Raw genomic sequence first — 17,434 nt, 5'->3', positions numbered from 1 at the left:
AAAAGAGCATTTCACACGGTAACTTTATTGTCCTTTCTATTTAAAACCAGCAGACGCGTACTCATGATCGAACGTGCACCACATTGCAAACCACCTCCCACAACCGCCCTGTCACCGTACAGCTGCGTGTCACCAGCGTGTACTCGCTCCCTCCAGGCTGCTGCAGACGCCCTTCGGCAGGACACCGCTCCAGTCTGTGACCAGCGCGCCCCAGGCAGACAGCTATCCAGACAGCCCCACAGGCCAGGTCAGAAACCTTACGTTTGCTCTGAGCAGCTTTGCCACAGAACAGAAGAGGTTTAAAGCTAACAGTACCATGGTACCAGGTGCTTTCATCTTAAAGTAACAGACACGTTCATGTTCCAGGAATTAGCAATTCTGAAGTTTCATATAAACACATACATACGATGGCACACAGATCCCCCCCTTCCACCTGACAGCTCCAGACCAAACTGGTGCTTGTTTCACCTCTTTGAACAAGAATTAAAAGAACCAGACTAAATGAACTTTTAACTTCAGCTCTCCTTAATGAGAACTTTTAGTAAAAGAAAAACAAGATTTAAAAAGCCAGGAAAGACAGAAAGAGATAAGGAGGAAACAATTCAAGGTTTCAGAGAAAAAGTTACTTAACAGAATCGTAACTGAACTTTATTATAATAAATAGCTTTATAAAGTTTTAGCTACATTAATAAACATACTTAAATTTGAGACACAGAAGTGTTCAAGCCAGGACAAGCCAACCTTCACAAGTCTTTGTACTAATTTTAAGCAAGAGTTTTGGAAGTTCTGGAATGAAATTTTATTGCAGTATCAGTGTTAGCCATATATTTTATCTGTTTCTTTCAAAAAGAAGACAAACTTTCTAGAAAGAGAAGTACAAAATACAAGTGATCAAAATAAATATGACCCTGGTCATATGTTTAATACATACACATAAGGACATGACTTTGCATTTGTAAAAAACCAGCCAGATAATATACGATAATGCAACTAAATCATGAGTATACCCATCTTGAGAACTTCACTTCATACGCAAGCAATTCCAGGTTTCGCGGGGGAGGTTCGCACTGTAATCCAGTATTCACTAAGGTCCAAGGACAGAGCTCCCCTCCGGCCCCTGCCGGCTTCTCCGCTCGGAGAACCAGAACTGCAGACTTGGAACTAAAGCAGTAAGCGCACATCAGGTACAGAACTGCCATTGAAGGATTAATAGTTTTGAAAAGAATGTAGTAAGAAAAGCTGAGGACATGCTGAAAACACTCAAACATAAGCATCATCCAAACAGACAGTTTAAACAGGCTCAGTTACTATTCCTCTGTCATATACTACCAATCTTGAACTCAGCAGCCATAAAAGGGCTCCTGCTTTCAATTTCAGGTTCTCTGTTTTTTATTCTTCGAATCCATTTGTAGGAGAAAAAGCCTTTCCTTGCCCTCTTCTACTCTCCACTTCACAGTGTTTGATACAAGAAGTATTTAGATGAAAGTAACACTGAGCTGATATTTTACAAAGAATGATTTATAACCTTCTAGGTAATTTCTTAGCTGATACTGAATTAACTTAGTCCTCCAAATTTACAGATAGGAAAAGCTTAAAAAACCCCAGCCCACTTGTGTGCCTACTCGCGAGAAAACTGGCCTGAAGGGCCCAGGGTGGTATGTGTATATGTTCCTGTTTTGAATAAAAGCTAGAATCTGATGTGAAGAAAGTTTTCAAAAAAAGTTTCTGTACAATAGCATTTATAAAAATTAGCCGGTAAACCCTAGTAAGGCAAGAATGCTATTTCTGCTTATGAGTCTAAAGAACATTGTAAAAAAGTTACAATGGCAACCACTTAGAATTTATTTATGTTTAATATAGTCACTGCAACAATTATATTCAAGTCACATATGTATTTATAACACATATCACAACTATATGCAAAGACATTTTTTCTTTCTTAGTGCCATTCTTCCTAACATCATATCATTCTCATCCTATAATGCTCAACGATGCACCATTTAAAGGCTTAGTATTACATTCATTTGAATTAACAGAAAAAAATATTTTTCAGACGTAACTTGTCTGAGTAGCAAAGCTTATGTTTTATTAGCCAATTAGAAAGGAACTACTTACACGAGGATGCTTACAAGGCCAAGTATTCTTGGATTAAGTTATTTAAATATAGTTTCTTGAAAGAGTTCTAGTTAACCCATCTGTTCCAAGGATAAATTTAGTGTTTCCTTCCACAAAGGAAGCTCTCTATATCATGTTTGATAAATGGTAAAGTGCTTGGAATGTAGACAGTAAAAAGCTTCAAGAATTGTAAAAAATAAATTTATCATAAATCATGTTAAATCTGGTATGTAGTGAGGGGAAAGAACACTCATTTAAACACAGCTAGATGCTTTTATACAAATATATCTATTTTTAAAGAAAATGGAAATTGTAATATACAAAGGGAAAAACTGATTACTGAATTAGTTTTAGGCACTTGGGCTGCATAGACTGTAGTAGGTGCCTATCGGATACATTTAGCATTCACACATGCACACATCACCTGGGAACGTACTATGTAATGCATAGGAAAACAGCTATTAAGCCTCCCTGAAAAAAAAAACAAAATAACGATGCTCACTAGATCCCTGTTCACATTTGCAAAGTTCTGTATCCTACCTCTTCTCGCAATTTAAAAACCTGTGTAATTCCCAGGTCAGAGGCAGCATATATTACAGCTGATTTACCAAACTTATTTGCTAACCCAAAAGAAACATCTTAAAATATCAAGTTATTGAAATACATGATTTACTGCTGTATTTTTTGCCAGGAAAATGGCATTCTGCAGCATCAAGTTAAATAACTATTTTTAAAAGCCATCCCTTTTTCTGTATAATATCCTAAGAATGAATTATACGAAGAACAAAGGCAGCAAGTAATCTTAAGTTTTAGCTGAAAGTCAAGACAACACCACACACAAAGGGTGAAAACACAAAAGCAGTACAAATAAATGAATTCATGAGTCATTATTAAGACAATGACATCTAAACAGTAAGTGAATGAGTTGAAAATAGCACTGATATAAAGACAAATTTCCTTTACTATACACAGAGGTAAGCAAAAAAGGCTGACATGTCCTAAGGGGAAAAGAAAGTTCTAAAAAACAACAACATAAAAAGAACTTTTGTGTTCAAAAGTTTCTCTACTCTTCCCCAACTCTCCCAAGTGACTAAGTTTACAAAAGAAAACAAAAACAAACACACCTTACACAAAAGGCAAGGTGTGTAGGAAAAGACTGTCTCAGCTACAATACTATCACAAGGGTATATACTTATCAATTCTGCTAATGATCATCTCATTAGTATTTGGAGTAAATACACTTGTTTTCATGAAATACCTTCAGGCGGCGTTTTCTGCAGAAACTTTCACGGCAACGTACGGATGCAAATACTCTGTTCTGACTCTGCTTTGAGAGAATCTCTGCGCTTAACTTTAAGCAAAGTCCAAAAATCGTGCAAGGTGAGAATTTGGATTGTCACCTCTGTTTACCAAAGGGGGACAAGGAGCCACTCACTCAGTTGCCACCGTCATTCTCAGAAACCGCAAATATAGCACTTAAAACTAAGACATGTCTTCCTTTGATTGCTACAGCCCAGTCAAGAACGCTACAGGCACATGATGCTTCAGTCAGAATTGGCCACCGCTGAATTCTGGCTACTGAACAGCAAATCTTCCCTCTAAAATCCCAAGTGATAACAAAATAGAAAAGAAGCCTCATCATTATATGTGATACGACGCACGTCCACGCTTTCAGTTGGTCAAGGCTCTGTTGTTTACTGTTCAACACACAGGTATCTGTCTACTTTTTGGATTATAAGCACTTCAGGGCACAAAAGACATTGCTTTAACAGGCTGTCTTCCATGTACACTGTTATTCTCATCTCCCTACTAGGGTCTCTTGCCACTTGTGGAATAAAAATTAAGTGGACTGTGCAGTATTGTAGAGGCCAGAGAAAGTGGAAATAGCCAGAATACTGAGAGGGAAAAGGAGAGTGAGAGTAAACAGTAGATATCTTATTGCAACATAAGCCATACCTGCAAAAAAACAGTACATTTTCATTATACGAACATACCAAGTCCTAAAAATTTAAGCAAGAGAGTGAGCAGCAAATTCCAGCAAAAAGTAGGTATCAGAACACTGCTCCATGATTTCTGTTCCACTAACAACTCATTTTCTTAACACACACACACAAACACACACAAAACCTGCACACACTCAGGCAAAATACAGAATTTAAAAATACTACAGTGAAGTATTTTAAAGGGATGGAAGACGTAAGACTCAAAACCCAACCAATTATGTTCATAAGCAAGTCTGATCTAAGACTATAAAATGTACAATTCGGTTTTATATGCAAGTGTGCACAGAGCTTGTTTCTTGAAGATACTATCAGATAAAGTGAAAAAGTCTTTGCATTAATTACTTCTTCAAACATTTATACATCTTGCAATACACCAGTTAAACACCAATACCTATGTGCATGCACTATAAACATATGCATGTACACATTAAAATGTTTTAACAAAGAGTGCAGATTCCCTAACCAGTTAGCATAATAAAGATACCAAAAATATATTAAAAAGTTGAATTATTTACCTGCCTTTATTTAATACAGACTTTTGAAATTGTCTCCCTTTCTCCCCTCCACAAATTCACAACATGATCCCCAGCAAAGCAGGCAAGCAGGAAGGCAGGTGTACTGACCACATTACCACGTAACCGAAGATGAGCTGTCTGTAAGCACTTTAAAAAGTTCAAACTAAGCTTTTTCTTTAAAATGTCTTTTCCATCCTTATCAAATTCATGAGCTAAGAAAGGGAAGGACATTTTAAGCAAGGTTTTATTTCATTTTACAATACTCCTCAAACACATCTCAAACTTAAAAGCCTACAATTAAGGCTGTATACACTTTCACAATACTGACAACATTTCAAACCATCCAACTTTCATCCTAATGAAAAGCCTGTATCCTTTAAAAGGATAATTTTGAACTTCCTCTGTATGGCCATCCATCCCATTAATTAATACAGTGAGAAAAGATAACCACATAGTGTTTTGAGTGTTTTGACACTTTTTTTTTTTTTTAATAACTCACCTGGGGATCATGCAAAGGAGTTACTTTCAAGCAGTACTGCCAGGAGCTTCTGCAGAACCTCAGCTCTGCAAGTAGTGTGATCTAGCGTGCTCCCCTTCCCCCATCCCAGTCCAATCCACTGCACACAGACATATATATATATATACACATACACATTTTGGAATATCAGAGAGAAGTGTGCCTCTTCCTCTGAAAAACACTTAATAAAGAGTAAGACTAGTGTTGTAAGATTTCAGTGGGACTTTTAAACATATTTTTATGCCTCTTCTTTGGTTAAGGGAAAAAAAAAGAAAAAGACGTTTTTCCCTTTATGAAAGCTAAAGGTATTTCTACTAGGCTTCAATCATAAATGAACAGGTACTGCAAAAAAAAAAAAAAAAGCAGTAGCATAGGACAGAATGACATACACTTTTTGAAATCATCTAATCCAATGACAACTACAATTAAATATTTGTTTTGTTTTAAACTCTGGCAAATTTTCACTGTTGTTTGCTAATACTATAGTTTAAAATTTGATCTGTATGTCCCAATCCTTTATGGCATCTTCTCTGATGAAAAAAAATCATGGGAGAAACAAGCAATTGTCTTAAGAGAGAGTTTGCTTTATAAAGTTGTGGTGAGTCAACTGTCTGATGGACATTACAGCTATACAGATAACAAAGGAAAAGAAGTTGTGACATGTTGGAAATGTCAAATATTAGTACTATTGCCAACATACTGATTCAGTTTTACACACTGGTCTGAACAGATTGCAATTAACCTAAAATTGAGGTATAAATATACACAAATATGTACAGTACACATACAGGAAAATATTTTTGCATTTGTAACATCAGTAACTTTAAAAATACTGGAAAGTTGATATCTATACCATTGATTTGCTTGCTAATTTACTGGAATAATGAAGCCAATACCTTCAACTAGAGAGGACTACAATGGAATAATAAAACTCAAAATTAAAAGCTCCTTCCTCCCATTTCATCTTCACCATGCTCAGCTTCAGACTGTTCTGAGTGGCTGTATCTTGAAGAGAAGGTTGATCACAGCTTTTACACGCATCCCCAGAGCAAAAACAAACAGGAAACCAAACCGGAGCCATCAACGGCATCTTTCTTTTTGCCGAATGGTCTTAATTTATATATGTGTTTGTATGTATGTAGAAAATGAAGTTGAAATCGGTTCATTATAAATACATCTAACCCATTAATTCTGCCATCGTCAAGGTAATCATGGGTACAGCTCTTTTTTTTTTTTCTTTTTTTCTTTTTTTTAAAGCAACGTCTGTGCAAACCGGTCATTAAAAATCATCTGATCTTAAGTCTTGACATCATCCATTCGAGTCCTTGGCACAGTCTGTCAACAAAGAGAGATGAGTATAATTACAATTTTTAAGGAATACATACACTCCTCAGGATAATTTAAAAGATAATTCCATGACACCAACTTATATGAACAACAGTTACACTTCTCCTAAGCTCTCTGTAATTCTGACCAAAGGAATCATTTGCAAAACCAATTAATTCCTAACACTGCTAGATCTCATTATGCGATCTATGGCGAGAGCCTTCAGATGCCAGTATTTCTCAAGGATGTACACTGAAGTTATCTCTAATTATGATCAGGTGATCTAACAGGCCAGGAAATTTCCTCCCCACTCCCCTTTCCGCAGTTAGGCCCAAATTATTTTAAGTTATACCACCGAGAGGTCAGACTGCTGATTTGATGTGAAAACTGGTCTTCAAATCACTGATCTCCACTTCAGCTTATTTCAGCAAGATCAGAAAAGAAACCAGAAGCCTGAATTCCCTGTTCACTTGAGCAAGCACATGCTTTCTACACCAAGAAATCTGCTTTTCATTGCAACTGCTGCAGCCACAGACATTAGTAAGCAAGTGACAGGGTGTACTAAAGAGATATTCTTAAAAGCAGTAACAACCACCACATCCCAAAATTCTTTTGGCACCTTTTTAATTTGTTGCTGAAGCAAAGTCACACATGATCCTAAGTCAAAACATTTTAAAAACAAAAATGTGAAGTGTTACATCATTAATGGTAGGATAGGAATCTGTGTGAAACCACAGATACCACAATAAAAATACCAACAAAATTCATGCTTCCCCTCCCCCAACAAGAATAATTCTTACCCCTCTCCAGTTAGAGCACAGCATGCCTGAATGTGCCACTGGTGATCTTTAATTGAAGTTAGTTTCAGAAACTGAGAGATTTCAGCTACTGTCATACACTCTTTAACATCTTGCTTGTTAGCAAAGATGAGCAAACCTGCTTTCTTCAAGTCCTAGTGAAAGAGAAGGAGGAAAAAAAAAAAAAAGATGAAATCTCAAAGGGACAATTAATCCTATCTTCTACCAGAAATCTAACGAGGCTGAAGTCCTGACTTGGGAGTGTCCGTGAATACTGCAATACCCATGCTTAGCTGTGCCACTCACTTGAATACCAAGTTCAAATTCTGATTTTGGAGTCTGGAAGCTTCAAGCCCCAAAGCTATTCATTTTCAAAATAAAAGTACTCACCTCCAACAGCATCTGCTTGAGCTACTGCCTTGGACATTTAATCTGGAATGTTTCCCATGCGCAGCTGCGACTCCTTAAGAGATTTTAAGAGTATATTCACAGTAGTTAAGGGCCCCATCCGGTGGGGAAGGACAACAGAGGGCGAGACTGAGCCCAGGTTAGTCGCTGCTACAGTGGTATGAGGTAACGGAATTAAAGGGACAGGCGGGAGGGCTTATAGACCCTACCTCACCTAAGAGACAGTCACTTAGCTTCCAGAACTGGAGGAATCAACAGCCACCCATCCACCTCTGATAAGGTCTCAATGCAAGGTGATGACCACGCGAAAGATTAACGACTTGTAGGCAGCAGCAGGAGCCAAGGGGGAGCTTCCCTAGCCCTGGCCAACCAATTCTCACCAATCAAGTTTGCTGCTTTTTTCACACTTCAAGAGACAAGAGGCGTAGCACTGAATAAGGACTGCAGACAGCCCCAAAAACCAAGGTCCGTTACGGCCAGATGGCTACGAATCAGCCCTCAGAGGCAAAGGATGCAACAGCAAACTAGTGGATCTTGAGCCCCTCACAAAAAAAGTGCAAACCAAAATGTCCACTACCTACAGTATTTTGCTACCTCCCTGAGGAGCAGAGGCACCATATAGCTCTGTAATGAGCACAGTACTGCGCACTTACAGTTACTCTATACATCTGTTTAACAGTCCAGGCCTTCCACTTAACCCTCACCTGGCAGGTCATTCCTACCTTTGCACCCAAACCAAAGCAACTACGGCGTTTTGCTACACCTGGCTTTAATCAAGAACACCACATCACAAGACACAAGACACTTCTCTGTAAGACTGAGTGTAGCACCAAAGCAGCTGACTGCTGGGGCAGTTCTTACCTGGGGGGACGGTGGGGCCCCTCCCCACCAGAACACTTTAAACACAGGTAAAGCCTGGCCAAGCCTTACTGCACTAAGCGTGGGCAGCACACGTGCTGGCATCAAGCCTGGCACCACAGCACACCAGAACCAGACGTGTGCTCGGCCTATGCAGCCGCCTTCTGCCAGGGACAGTCCCACCAGTTAAGAAGCATCAAGACTTCCACTGGCCGAGCGTGAAGCAAGCCACAACACCCCATGTACAGGATGCCCTAAATTTTTAGAAAATCATCACTTACAGTACTTTAGCATCAAAACATGGGGGTCTCCATGAACAACCCCACTGCAAACAGAGAAATGTCTCTTTTAAGGATTATGCAATACTTAAAACATCAGTACTAACAGAATTAGAGAACAGCAATTCTAGCGGCAATTTTATTTTATCTCAAGCTGCTTGGAATTGCGCTAGTACATATTACTGAAAACCAGCCCCTCATAAAGAAAAAGTCTTCCCCTTCACTTAAATGCCTATACAGGAGCACTAATTTTTAGCAACAGTAAAATTAATTCCCAAATGGTCCACCGGTCCAGAAAATAGTTGGAACTGATCTAGGCAACTCAATTTGGCCTTAACAAAAACTTAATTCAGCTGGTTAGCAGAAATAAAAGATTTTCAAAGATTTCATAGAAAAGCTGTTCTAAATACGTATTTGACTTTCACTTCATTTTATATGTATCGTAGTTCTTTTCAAATGTCATAGCATCTGCTAAGTTAGCAGAAAATACTCAAAACATCCTGACTGAAGAGAATAGGCACATTTACTGTTGGATGGGTGCTTTCTGAGCACAGAAATAATCTCCCAACACAAAGCAAGTACAACCATATTGCTTGGAGTTCAAAACTTCCCTCATTTCAAAGTAAGGTCATTAATACCACCTGCATCTTCATTTTTACATTATGAAAAAGAACATACAGATTTTGTTTAACAATTTCAACAGACTAAGTAGTACAGCACAGAAATTCGAAGTATGACAGCAATAGACCCAACGGCAACAGTCCCCCAATGCCACGTTTAATATTCCACTGCAACCAAAAAAGGCAGACCTTCTAGGTCCAGGGCTTTTCCTCACCTATGGTTTCATAACTCGTTTTACACCAGCTCTGCCGCTCCGGTGGCTAAACAGCCAACCACATCAGTGACTCAAGCCCGGACACATACTAGTGGTACTAACACAAGGAAGGCATGAAACAAAGAAAAACAAAAAACAAGGCTACACAGCAGGACCTTTCAGTAGCCCAGCTAACACAAGTCCACACGAGTTAATCACAAGAACACACCACAGGTAAGACGGGCTTGCCTATCCTCCTTCCCTGCTTTTCCAGCTTTCCTGAGAGCAGCCTCTCTTAAACTGCATTTACTTTATTGAAGTTTATCTACTTATGAGCATCACATGCAAACACAAAGTAAAAAAGCTATAGCCCACCAAATTATGTCTAAGTTTTAATAAGATAAACATCAAAGGAAACACATACATAGCTTTTGTCCTTCCCACAGCCATCTAGTAAAGAGGGGCTACAGTTTAAATATAGATGTAGTATTTTGGCACATAAAACCATGTATTTTACGCACACATGTGTATTCTGACACTTCTAAGTTTGGAAGCTTAATGCCCTTGGGGTCATCTCAAGGTCTCTATTCACTCTTTTCTCACTCCTCTTTTATTTAACCTGTTTCTTAGAAAACTCACACCTGTTCCTAACAGAGGGGAAAAAAATTAGCAAGAACAGTGGGCAATAGAAGGTATGTAGGTAAACTTACATTAACAGGGCAAGCATACGCTGATGCACCCCCAAACATTCTCCCAGCTGCAAGAACGTTAACTTTCCAAACATCAAAAAGGCCACAGTCTTTAGTTTTCTGGTTGCTATAAGATACTTTTAAAAGCCCGTATCTGTTTCACTATGGAAAACATTCAACAACCATGAAGCTATCAAAAATGGTACTTAATTTTTTGGAGGAAAACAAAGTTTTTTAAATGATCCCATTCAGGTTGTAACATGGGCTGAAGGATCAAAGACACAGAAGTCATTTCTAGGTCCTAACTCCTACTTCTCTGAAGCACTCAAGGTGAAAAGCTACTTTTGTAGGAGCTCACTTCAGTAACTCCATATTAATTTACAACTTTATTGGGAGCTTTACAAAACACAGAGCCTCTAGCAGGAACAAGATAGCTCTGATACTACCTGCAGCCGGGAATACAATGTTAACATTTGCCTTGGACTTCACTGCAGAGGCTTCCCGCCATTCAGGTCTGTCTTTACCTCCAGCTGGCAGACTTAAGTCTGAGCTATCACAAGTAGTATGTGAATCTGTTTCCCTTACTATGTATTTCAGCCAAATCTTATCCACAATAAATATAAGAAAATTGAAAACATTGGGTCTACTCACCTCATGTGCTAACATTTTATACAGTTCTTCTTTTGTTACAGAAATTCTCTCTCTGTCTGTGCTGTCCACAACAACTATCACAAACTTTAAAAAGTTAGAAGTTATTAGTCAGCATTTCAGAGAACTACATATTTCTGATCACACATCCTTACACAAAACAAAATATTATCCCCATGAGAATATCCAGAGAGTCAACTGCATTATCAGATACCAGTTTATTGCAGACAATACTCCCAGCCACAGACTGTGATTACCCCCAGCACTGGTGGGGTTTACAGCTTACATTGTTGTTTGTATACAAGTATCTCTGACATATCACCTTTTCGGAATTTCTATTTTCCATTTTCAAGTGAAAAACTTATACTGAAGGGAAGTATTCTTATGCCATCCTAGATCCGGTTTTACTTTGCTTACTATAGTTGAGGTGGCACACAGATCCCTCAAATAATTTGTTCCATCCATAGAAAGGCATAGGATATTAGCTTTCTCCCTCCACTTCAAATACTAAATACGTACGTAAGAACTCGCAATGGATTTAAAAAACATAAGCTCCATACATCAAGTGCATATATGCAGATATAATCATAGTATCTCATAGTGAAGCACATGAAAACAAGGTTTATTATTATTATGAAAATTAACTTTTTTTTAAACCACAGTTGATACCAACTAAGAAACTTTGACTTAAATTACTATTTTAACCAAGTTATATATTTGTCCTACAATTTTCTCGCTAACAACAGCTCTCAAAACTTTTGGGGGTGCTTATGTAAATTGATCCTGGGCTCTTGCAAGGCAGAGCTCCCAGAATTTTGAAGAAGAATTTCCGGGGTTTTCAGAGCATTTGCTGCAGAGATACAGCACTCACGTTCCACAAGAGGGACGCTGTAAACACGGGGATCTGCAACACCAAGACAGACTGAGCACCTGCCCCAAGGCAGCAGATCCCATGACACAGAATCCTTGCAAACAAGGTGTTTTTAACTGCAATCCATTTTATGCGTCTTACATAAGAAATACACAATCATATTGCACAACATCTTGCTAACAAGGAGACTTGGAAATCAAAATACAAGTATCCTGAATACCTGAGGAAGCTACAGGAACATTCAAAGCATAGTTAACACAATTTTCTGGAACTGTGTCTGGTACAAATCTCAGATACGTTATACTTCCTTCATCAGCAAAAGTTAACACAAATCTTACAAGAAGGCATTCATTCTTACCTCAGTGTTTGTATAGTAGGTGTTCCACGAAGATCGAAGAGACTCCTGCCCTCCAATATCCCACATTAGGAAACGCGTGTTATTAACCACTATCTCTTCTACGTTACTGCCTATTGTAGGTGAGGTATGTACCACTTCATTCATAGAACTGCAAAAGGAAGAGACCAACCCAGTGAGAAACTGCCTACGCAAAACTGGCAAGTTATCTGCATTATACGTTAGAACTCCAAATTGACCTTTTTCTCTAAAAACTCAGGTTGACAGCTATCTGGGGAATTCTAGCAAACACACCCTATGCAGCAAACAGAGACAAGATGCATGGAGGGGGAAAATAATAAGAAAGGACTCTGCAAACAACACTGTATTTTAAATAATTAAATTATAAACCTGAGAAAGCGTTTTTGAAGAAAACTATATTAAAATTAATTAAATCATAAAGCTGAGAGAGGATGTGCTTCAGAAGCCACTTTTTCTTTTTCCAAGCTGATTTTTGGCATGCAATGCAGTATGGGAGAGAGCAGTTGTTTTTCTTCAAGAATGCCGTTAAGCCGCAAGATTTCCAAGGTTGCAGAAAAACAACTCATCATCCAACTCCTCCAAATATACTACATATTTCTCTATTAGCGTACTTTCTTCACAACTCAGAAACGCTGCAGTTACGTTATTTCCAAACTTTCTTCTCTCTTCCCCTCTATACAGTCCAATTACTCTGCTTTTCAGAGATGAATGCAGACAATATATTGTTTTAGAGATGCTTGGTGTAACTTTGTCATCAAGACAACCAGTTTCACATCAACAGTAACAACCAAATCTGTGCTCTGGATACTCCTGAAGTTAAAGTTATTTAAACTCTACTCTACTGAACATACAGAAAAATTAAAAGCAGCTTCAAAGAAAGAAAAGTCAACCATTTTCAAAAAACTTGATTATTTTTTCTTTCAATAATCTTGATACAGTCATCATTTTATATGAAAAGTTTCTGAAGTTTTAGCAGAGCTTTCGGTTACACTGACAGCAATCTGAGACTTGGAATAGTGCCAGAAAATTACTTGAAGAGGATACAAAGAACTGAAGACATGAAGAGATACATGGACAGTCTAGTACTCTGAAAAGCAATCCTAGTTATCCAGTGTCTTAACAGCATACAACACGATACCTTCTCCACATGCATTTTAAGGAAGCACAAGGGAAAGAAGGATTAGAAGGAGAAAGAACCATAAATGGAATTAAGAACAACAGTGATATAGCAAGATGCCCTTGGCTGATTTCAGATTTAAAAAGAAGTTTTCAGCAGAGTTCTTTTAATGTTTAGAAAAGGCAAATCATGAATCCCCTTTCCTTGGCTGAACTTGCTACCTCTCACACTCAAACTGTTGCCATCTCTCAGCTTGCAATATGATAGGGGGTTTTTTTTCCCCTCCACTGAAACAAGATAAACATGAAGCGTAATGGCATTTCTAGTCATGGGAGAGCAAAATCGTACGGCTACCGGGGAGGGATGAGATCTGAATATGAGACCTGGAGGAAACGAAGCATCTGTGGAGCTGCCGGTATCTGTTAGAAGAACCACGACTCCAGTGTCTGCTGTGACTGTCCACATCATCAGAGTAGTGGTCAGGACACTAACCAACATATTCCTGCTAGTTACCTCTGCCCATCTCATATAGAAACAGTTAAACACACTCAAGCTCAGAACATGTATCTTCCATGAAAAAACAGCACAAAAGAAGAAAACAATGGGATACACAAGATGAGGGCAGGGTGTAAGGTAGAGCCTGCAGGAAGAACTGAGGAACGGTGCTGGTGCAGAGCGCTCCAAAGGAGCGAGCAGAGCTGGGGAAGGGCAATACAGGAAGACAGAATGGGGAAGTCCTGTAGGGCTAAAAAGCATATACGGAAAAGCAGGCGTATAGAGATGAGCTGTACGAAAGTGAAAAGAAAACGCTGAGACTGCAGAAACTGAAGCAAGTAAAAAGGATCATGAGACTTTTGTGGAGGAAGTGGAAAGACACAGGCAGCATTAAAATACTGCCCTCAGCAGCAGTACTTACTAGTTTTAAAATGGGTACTTTTTTCTATTTATGTTTTTTTCTAAATCTCTCCCTCCCAATCTGAACAATGACAACCACCCTCACTTCTTGCACTTTCTTTGCACAGCATGCTAGAACATAAGGGCTGGAAAACACTTCATGAACTTCACATTTCAGAAAGGCAAAAGCAGATCATAACTTGACTACCAAGCACCTATAATTTAAGTTTAGGATTGGACAAGAATGGCCATATCACTTAACATGAATTTTTTCTGATATTGAATCAGAAATACTTTATAATACCAGACTACTTAATGTGAGAAAACGCAAACCTGTTTCTTTTTCAAACAGACCTTGAGCTGCATGTCCCAGCTAGAAGTTTCTGAGCCTGCAGACAAATTTCTGCTCCTTTATCAAAACGTAGCTGAGGACTCAGAGATACGAAGTTCATACAAGTTTCACATAAATGAGTAGCAAGGTTCACAAAGGATAAAATATAAGTCAAGGCCAGAAGCTGCACAACAAGGATGACAGCTACCAAGGATGTGGAGCCCATTGGTGGTGCAAAACACAGCCCTGACCAGGCAGCTCAGGACCATCCTGTGCTCAGCTGATGCTTAACCTCCCTCCTTCATCCTGTATCACAAATGATATCAAGTAGATCTTGTATGTAAGACACAAATCATGAGCAGGGGGAGGTCAGGCTTCACTGGTTTTCCTTTTCATGGAACAATTTGTTAATATTTACATATCGTTGCAGGGATCATTTTAACACTGTTGACCTATGGCTAATCCTCAATACAATTGTATTTTATATAGCTGGCAAACAGCCTACATTGTGACAAATGTAATTGCACTTGGGCAGTAGTAGCAATGTAATTTGATAAATAAAAGCCCTCAACAAAATCTTATTCATACGTCAGACAAAATACAGCCCTTTCCAAACTCTGAACACACACACACACGCAGACACACACACATACATGCAGACACACACAGTGATCCATCAGCACCTATACTGTTCAACCAGCTTTAGCATAATGCTCTCAAAGTCAAAAAAGAAGCAGGGAAAGCAGCTGAAATAAGTCAGAGCAATATGTACAAAATACACCTTGAAATACATTACACATCATCTGCAGTTTATACTTACAATTGATAAAGAATGGTTGTTTTTCCCGCATTATCCAGACCAACAATGATTACTTTGTGCTCTGAAACAAAAATATTACCGGTAAGTCACCTAGTTAACATCGCTATGAAAATAACAGATGTGTTACGAAACAAGGTTAACGTTGCATTTCTAGACTGATTTCGTAAGCAAACATTGTCATATTTCGGGTGCCATATTTCATGGGCCATACCTAAAAGGGAGTTTGTACATGGAGGTGTTCAAACCTGCATAGATAAGTTACTGTCATCATCCCTGTCTACACATCTACGTGAATAACTTCTAACAGATTAAGTTCAGGTTTTTTTCCTTCTCTAGACTGCTAGCGCAATCTCATACTGGAATAATTTCTGGAACTTCTAAACATTTTTGAAATACAACTAAAATGTAATAGAATGTATTCCATTTTCCTTCCTATAGTTAAGCTGTTCTTCAAAACACATGCTCTTACATGTTAAGCGTTCACTTCCAATGCCATACTTTTATTATGGCCAGCAACACCTTAATCTCATTCCAAGTAGCTAAAAAAGAAGGAAGAAGAAAAAGAGAAGGTGGTTTGCACCGTAGCAAGGGTGATCCACCTGTCTGCCACAGCATCCTCATTTCCCTTCATCAGGTTTCGAACTAGAGGACACCTTTGCCGATGAATGTTTTACAGCACTCATTCAACCAGTTTAGCTTTAGATAAACCAATGAGTACTACACAAAACTGCCCTGACACATACGAGAATATATTTGGGAGCTCGATGCCAAGAATCGATTATTGTTTCTATTTAACACCTTCTTTCCTATACATCACAAAACCGAATCCGAATGCTACAGCTGGTGTTGTCAAGCACCTTCTAATTTACAGCTTCCAGGACAAGTGCGTGCTGCCTGCTCTAGGCTACAGCACACAACTTTTACTTGCACAAAGAGCGTTGACTTCAATAGAGCTATTCATGCCATTAAATGCTTTGTGAGAAGGGGTTTTCTCCCCCCCCAGTAGTCCGAAAGGGCAACAAAAAGCCATTATACATCTGCCCAAGCTTCAGACCACCAGAGATAATTCCTGCGCCGGCAGAGCACACTCGCAGCGATTTATTACAAAGGGAAGAGGGAGGGGGACAGGGGTCAGGTAAGTGGGGTTCCTTCGCTTCGATTTTACCAATATTGTGTGGTTTTGCAGAGTCGTCTCATAGGCCATCAGATACAAACCCAAGTTTTAAATAACTTTGCATAACTGCACAATATTGTAAACGTGTCTGCTTACCTGACCCCACATAACTAGGCGGCTTTGCTTCAGGCGCGGCGCTGCCAGCCCAGCGGATGCTAGGAAATCGGCTGGAACCGGAGGCCTGAAGTGGGGCCGCACGCTACAAGATAAAAATATATTTCTGTTGCGCTGGCGCCCAGCGACAGCGGCCGCTTCCGCGCGGCGCCGGCCGCCGAGGAGCTGCCGGGGACCGGGGGGTCGCTAAAATGGCCCCCACCCCCTCAGGGAGCGGCGCGCGCGCCGGCAGACGTTGAGGGGGCGCGCGGCGGCCGCGCGCCATCGCCACAGCCGCCATGGCCGCGGCGGCCCCGCGCGCCCCGACCGCCCTCACCCTGGTGGTTGAACAGCCTCCAGATCCTGGTGAAGAGGATCCCCATCCTCGGCCGCCGCCGCCTCCCTCCCCGCGGCGGCGGCTCCGGGGCTCCGCGGGCTCCTCGGCACCTGCTGCGGGGCTGCTGGCCGCGCCCGGCCCGGCGGCTCAGGGCCCGGCCCGGCGCCCGGCCTGCCGGCGCAGAGGCGGGCTGGGGCCGCGCCGGGCCTGCTCGCGCTGCGCACTGCGGGCCGTGCGCCCCCCGCGCACGGACATCGCCGCTCGCCCCGCTCCGCTCCGCTCCGCTCCGCCTCGCTGCTCCGCCCGCGCCGACCGGCCTCGCCTCGCCTCGCCTCGCCCCGCCGGGCCCGGCCGCGGAGCGGAGAGGGACCAACGCGCGCCGCCGTGCCGACCCCGCCGGCCACCGTACAGCGCGGGAGGAGGCGGGGCAGGGAGCGGGGCGCAGCCGGCCCC

The 17,434-nt window shown here is 40.6% G+C and overlaps 1 protein-coding gene across 2 annotated transcripts; it reads right to left on the bottom strand.

The window, feature by feature from the left end:
- Window positions 1–626: 626 nt before the first annotated feature.
- ARL5A (ADP ribosylation factor like GTPase 5A) lies at window positions 627–17,365 on the bottom strand. 2 transcript variants are annotated; one of them, XM_064514545.1, is made up of 7 exons: window positions 16,982–17,116; window positions 16,648–16,750; window positions 15,378–15,438; window positions 12,198–12,345; window positions 10,972–11,055; window positions 7,277–7,428; window positions 627–6,485 (listed from the first exon to the last, which is right to left on the bottom strand). In XM_064514545.1, exons 4-7 carry the CDS (start codon window positions 12,339–12,341, stop codon window positions 6,437–6,439), a joined length of 429 nt encoding a protein of 142 aa, XP_064370615.1. In that variant the 5' UTR covers window positions 12,342–12,345; window positions 15,378–15,438; window positions 16,648–16,750; window positions 16,982–17,116; the 3' UTR covers window positions 627–6,436. The 2 variants fall into 2 exon arrangements, with proteins under 2 accessions (XP_064370615.1, XP_064370614.1); XM_064514544.1 differs by lacking the exon at window positions 16,648–16,750 and having other exon boundaries at window positions 16,982–17,365.
- Between the last annotated feature and the right edge of the window lie 69 nt (window positions 17,366–17,434).

Source organism: Dromaius novaehollandiae, chromosome 7, assembly GCF_036370855.1.
Source record: "Dromaius novaehollandiae isolate bDroNov1 chromosome 7, bDroNov1.hap1, whole genome shotgun sequence".
Taxonomy (NCBI): Eukaryota; Metazoa; Chordata; class Aves; order Casuariiformes; family Dromaiidae; genus Dromaius; species Dromaius novaehollandiae.
This window is presented reverse-complemented; position numbering and strand designations above follow the sequence as displayed.

Coding starts and splice junctions, on each gene's coding strand:
- ARL5A (XM_064514544.1), bottom strand. CDS start 17,027: ATGGGGATCCTCTTCACCAGGATCTGGAGGCTGTTCAACCACCAGG. Junction 15,439..16,981: donor GAGGCTGTTCAACCACCAGG/GTGAGGGCGGTC, acceptor TTTTTGTTTCAG/AGCACAAAGTAATCATTGTT. Junction 7,429..10,971: donor ATAAAATGTTAGCACATGAG/GTGAGTAGACCC, acceptor CTCTTTCACTAG/GACTTGAAGAAAGCAGGTTT.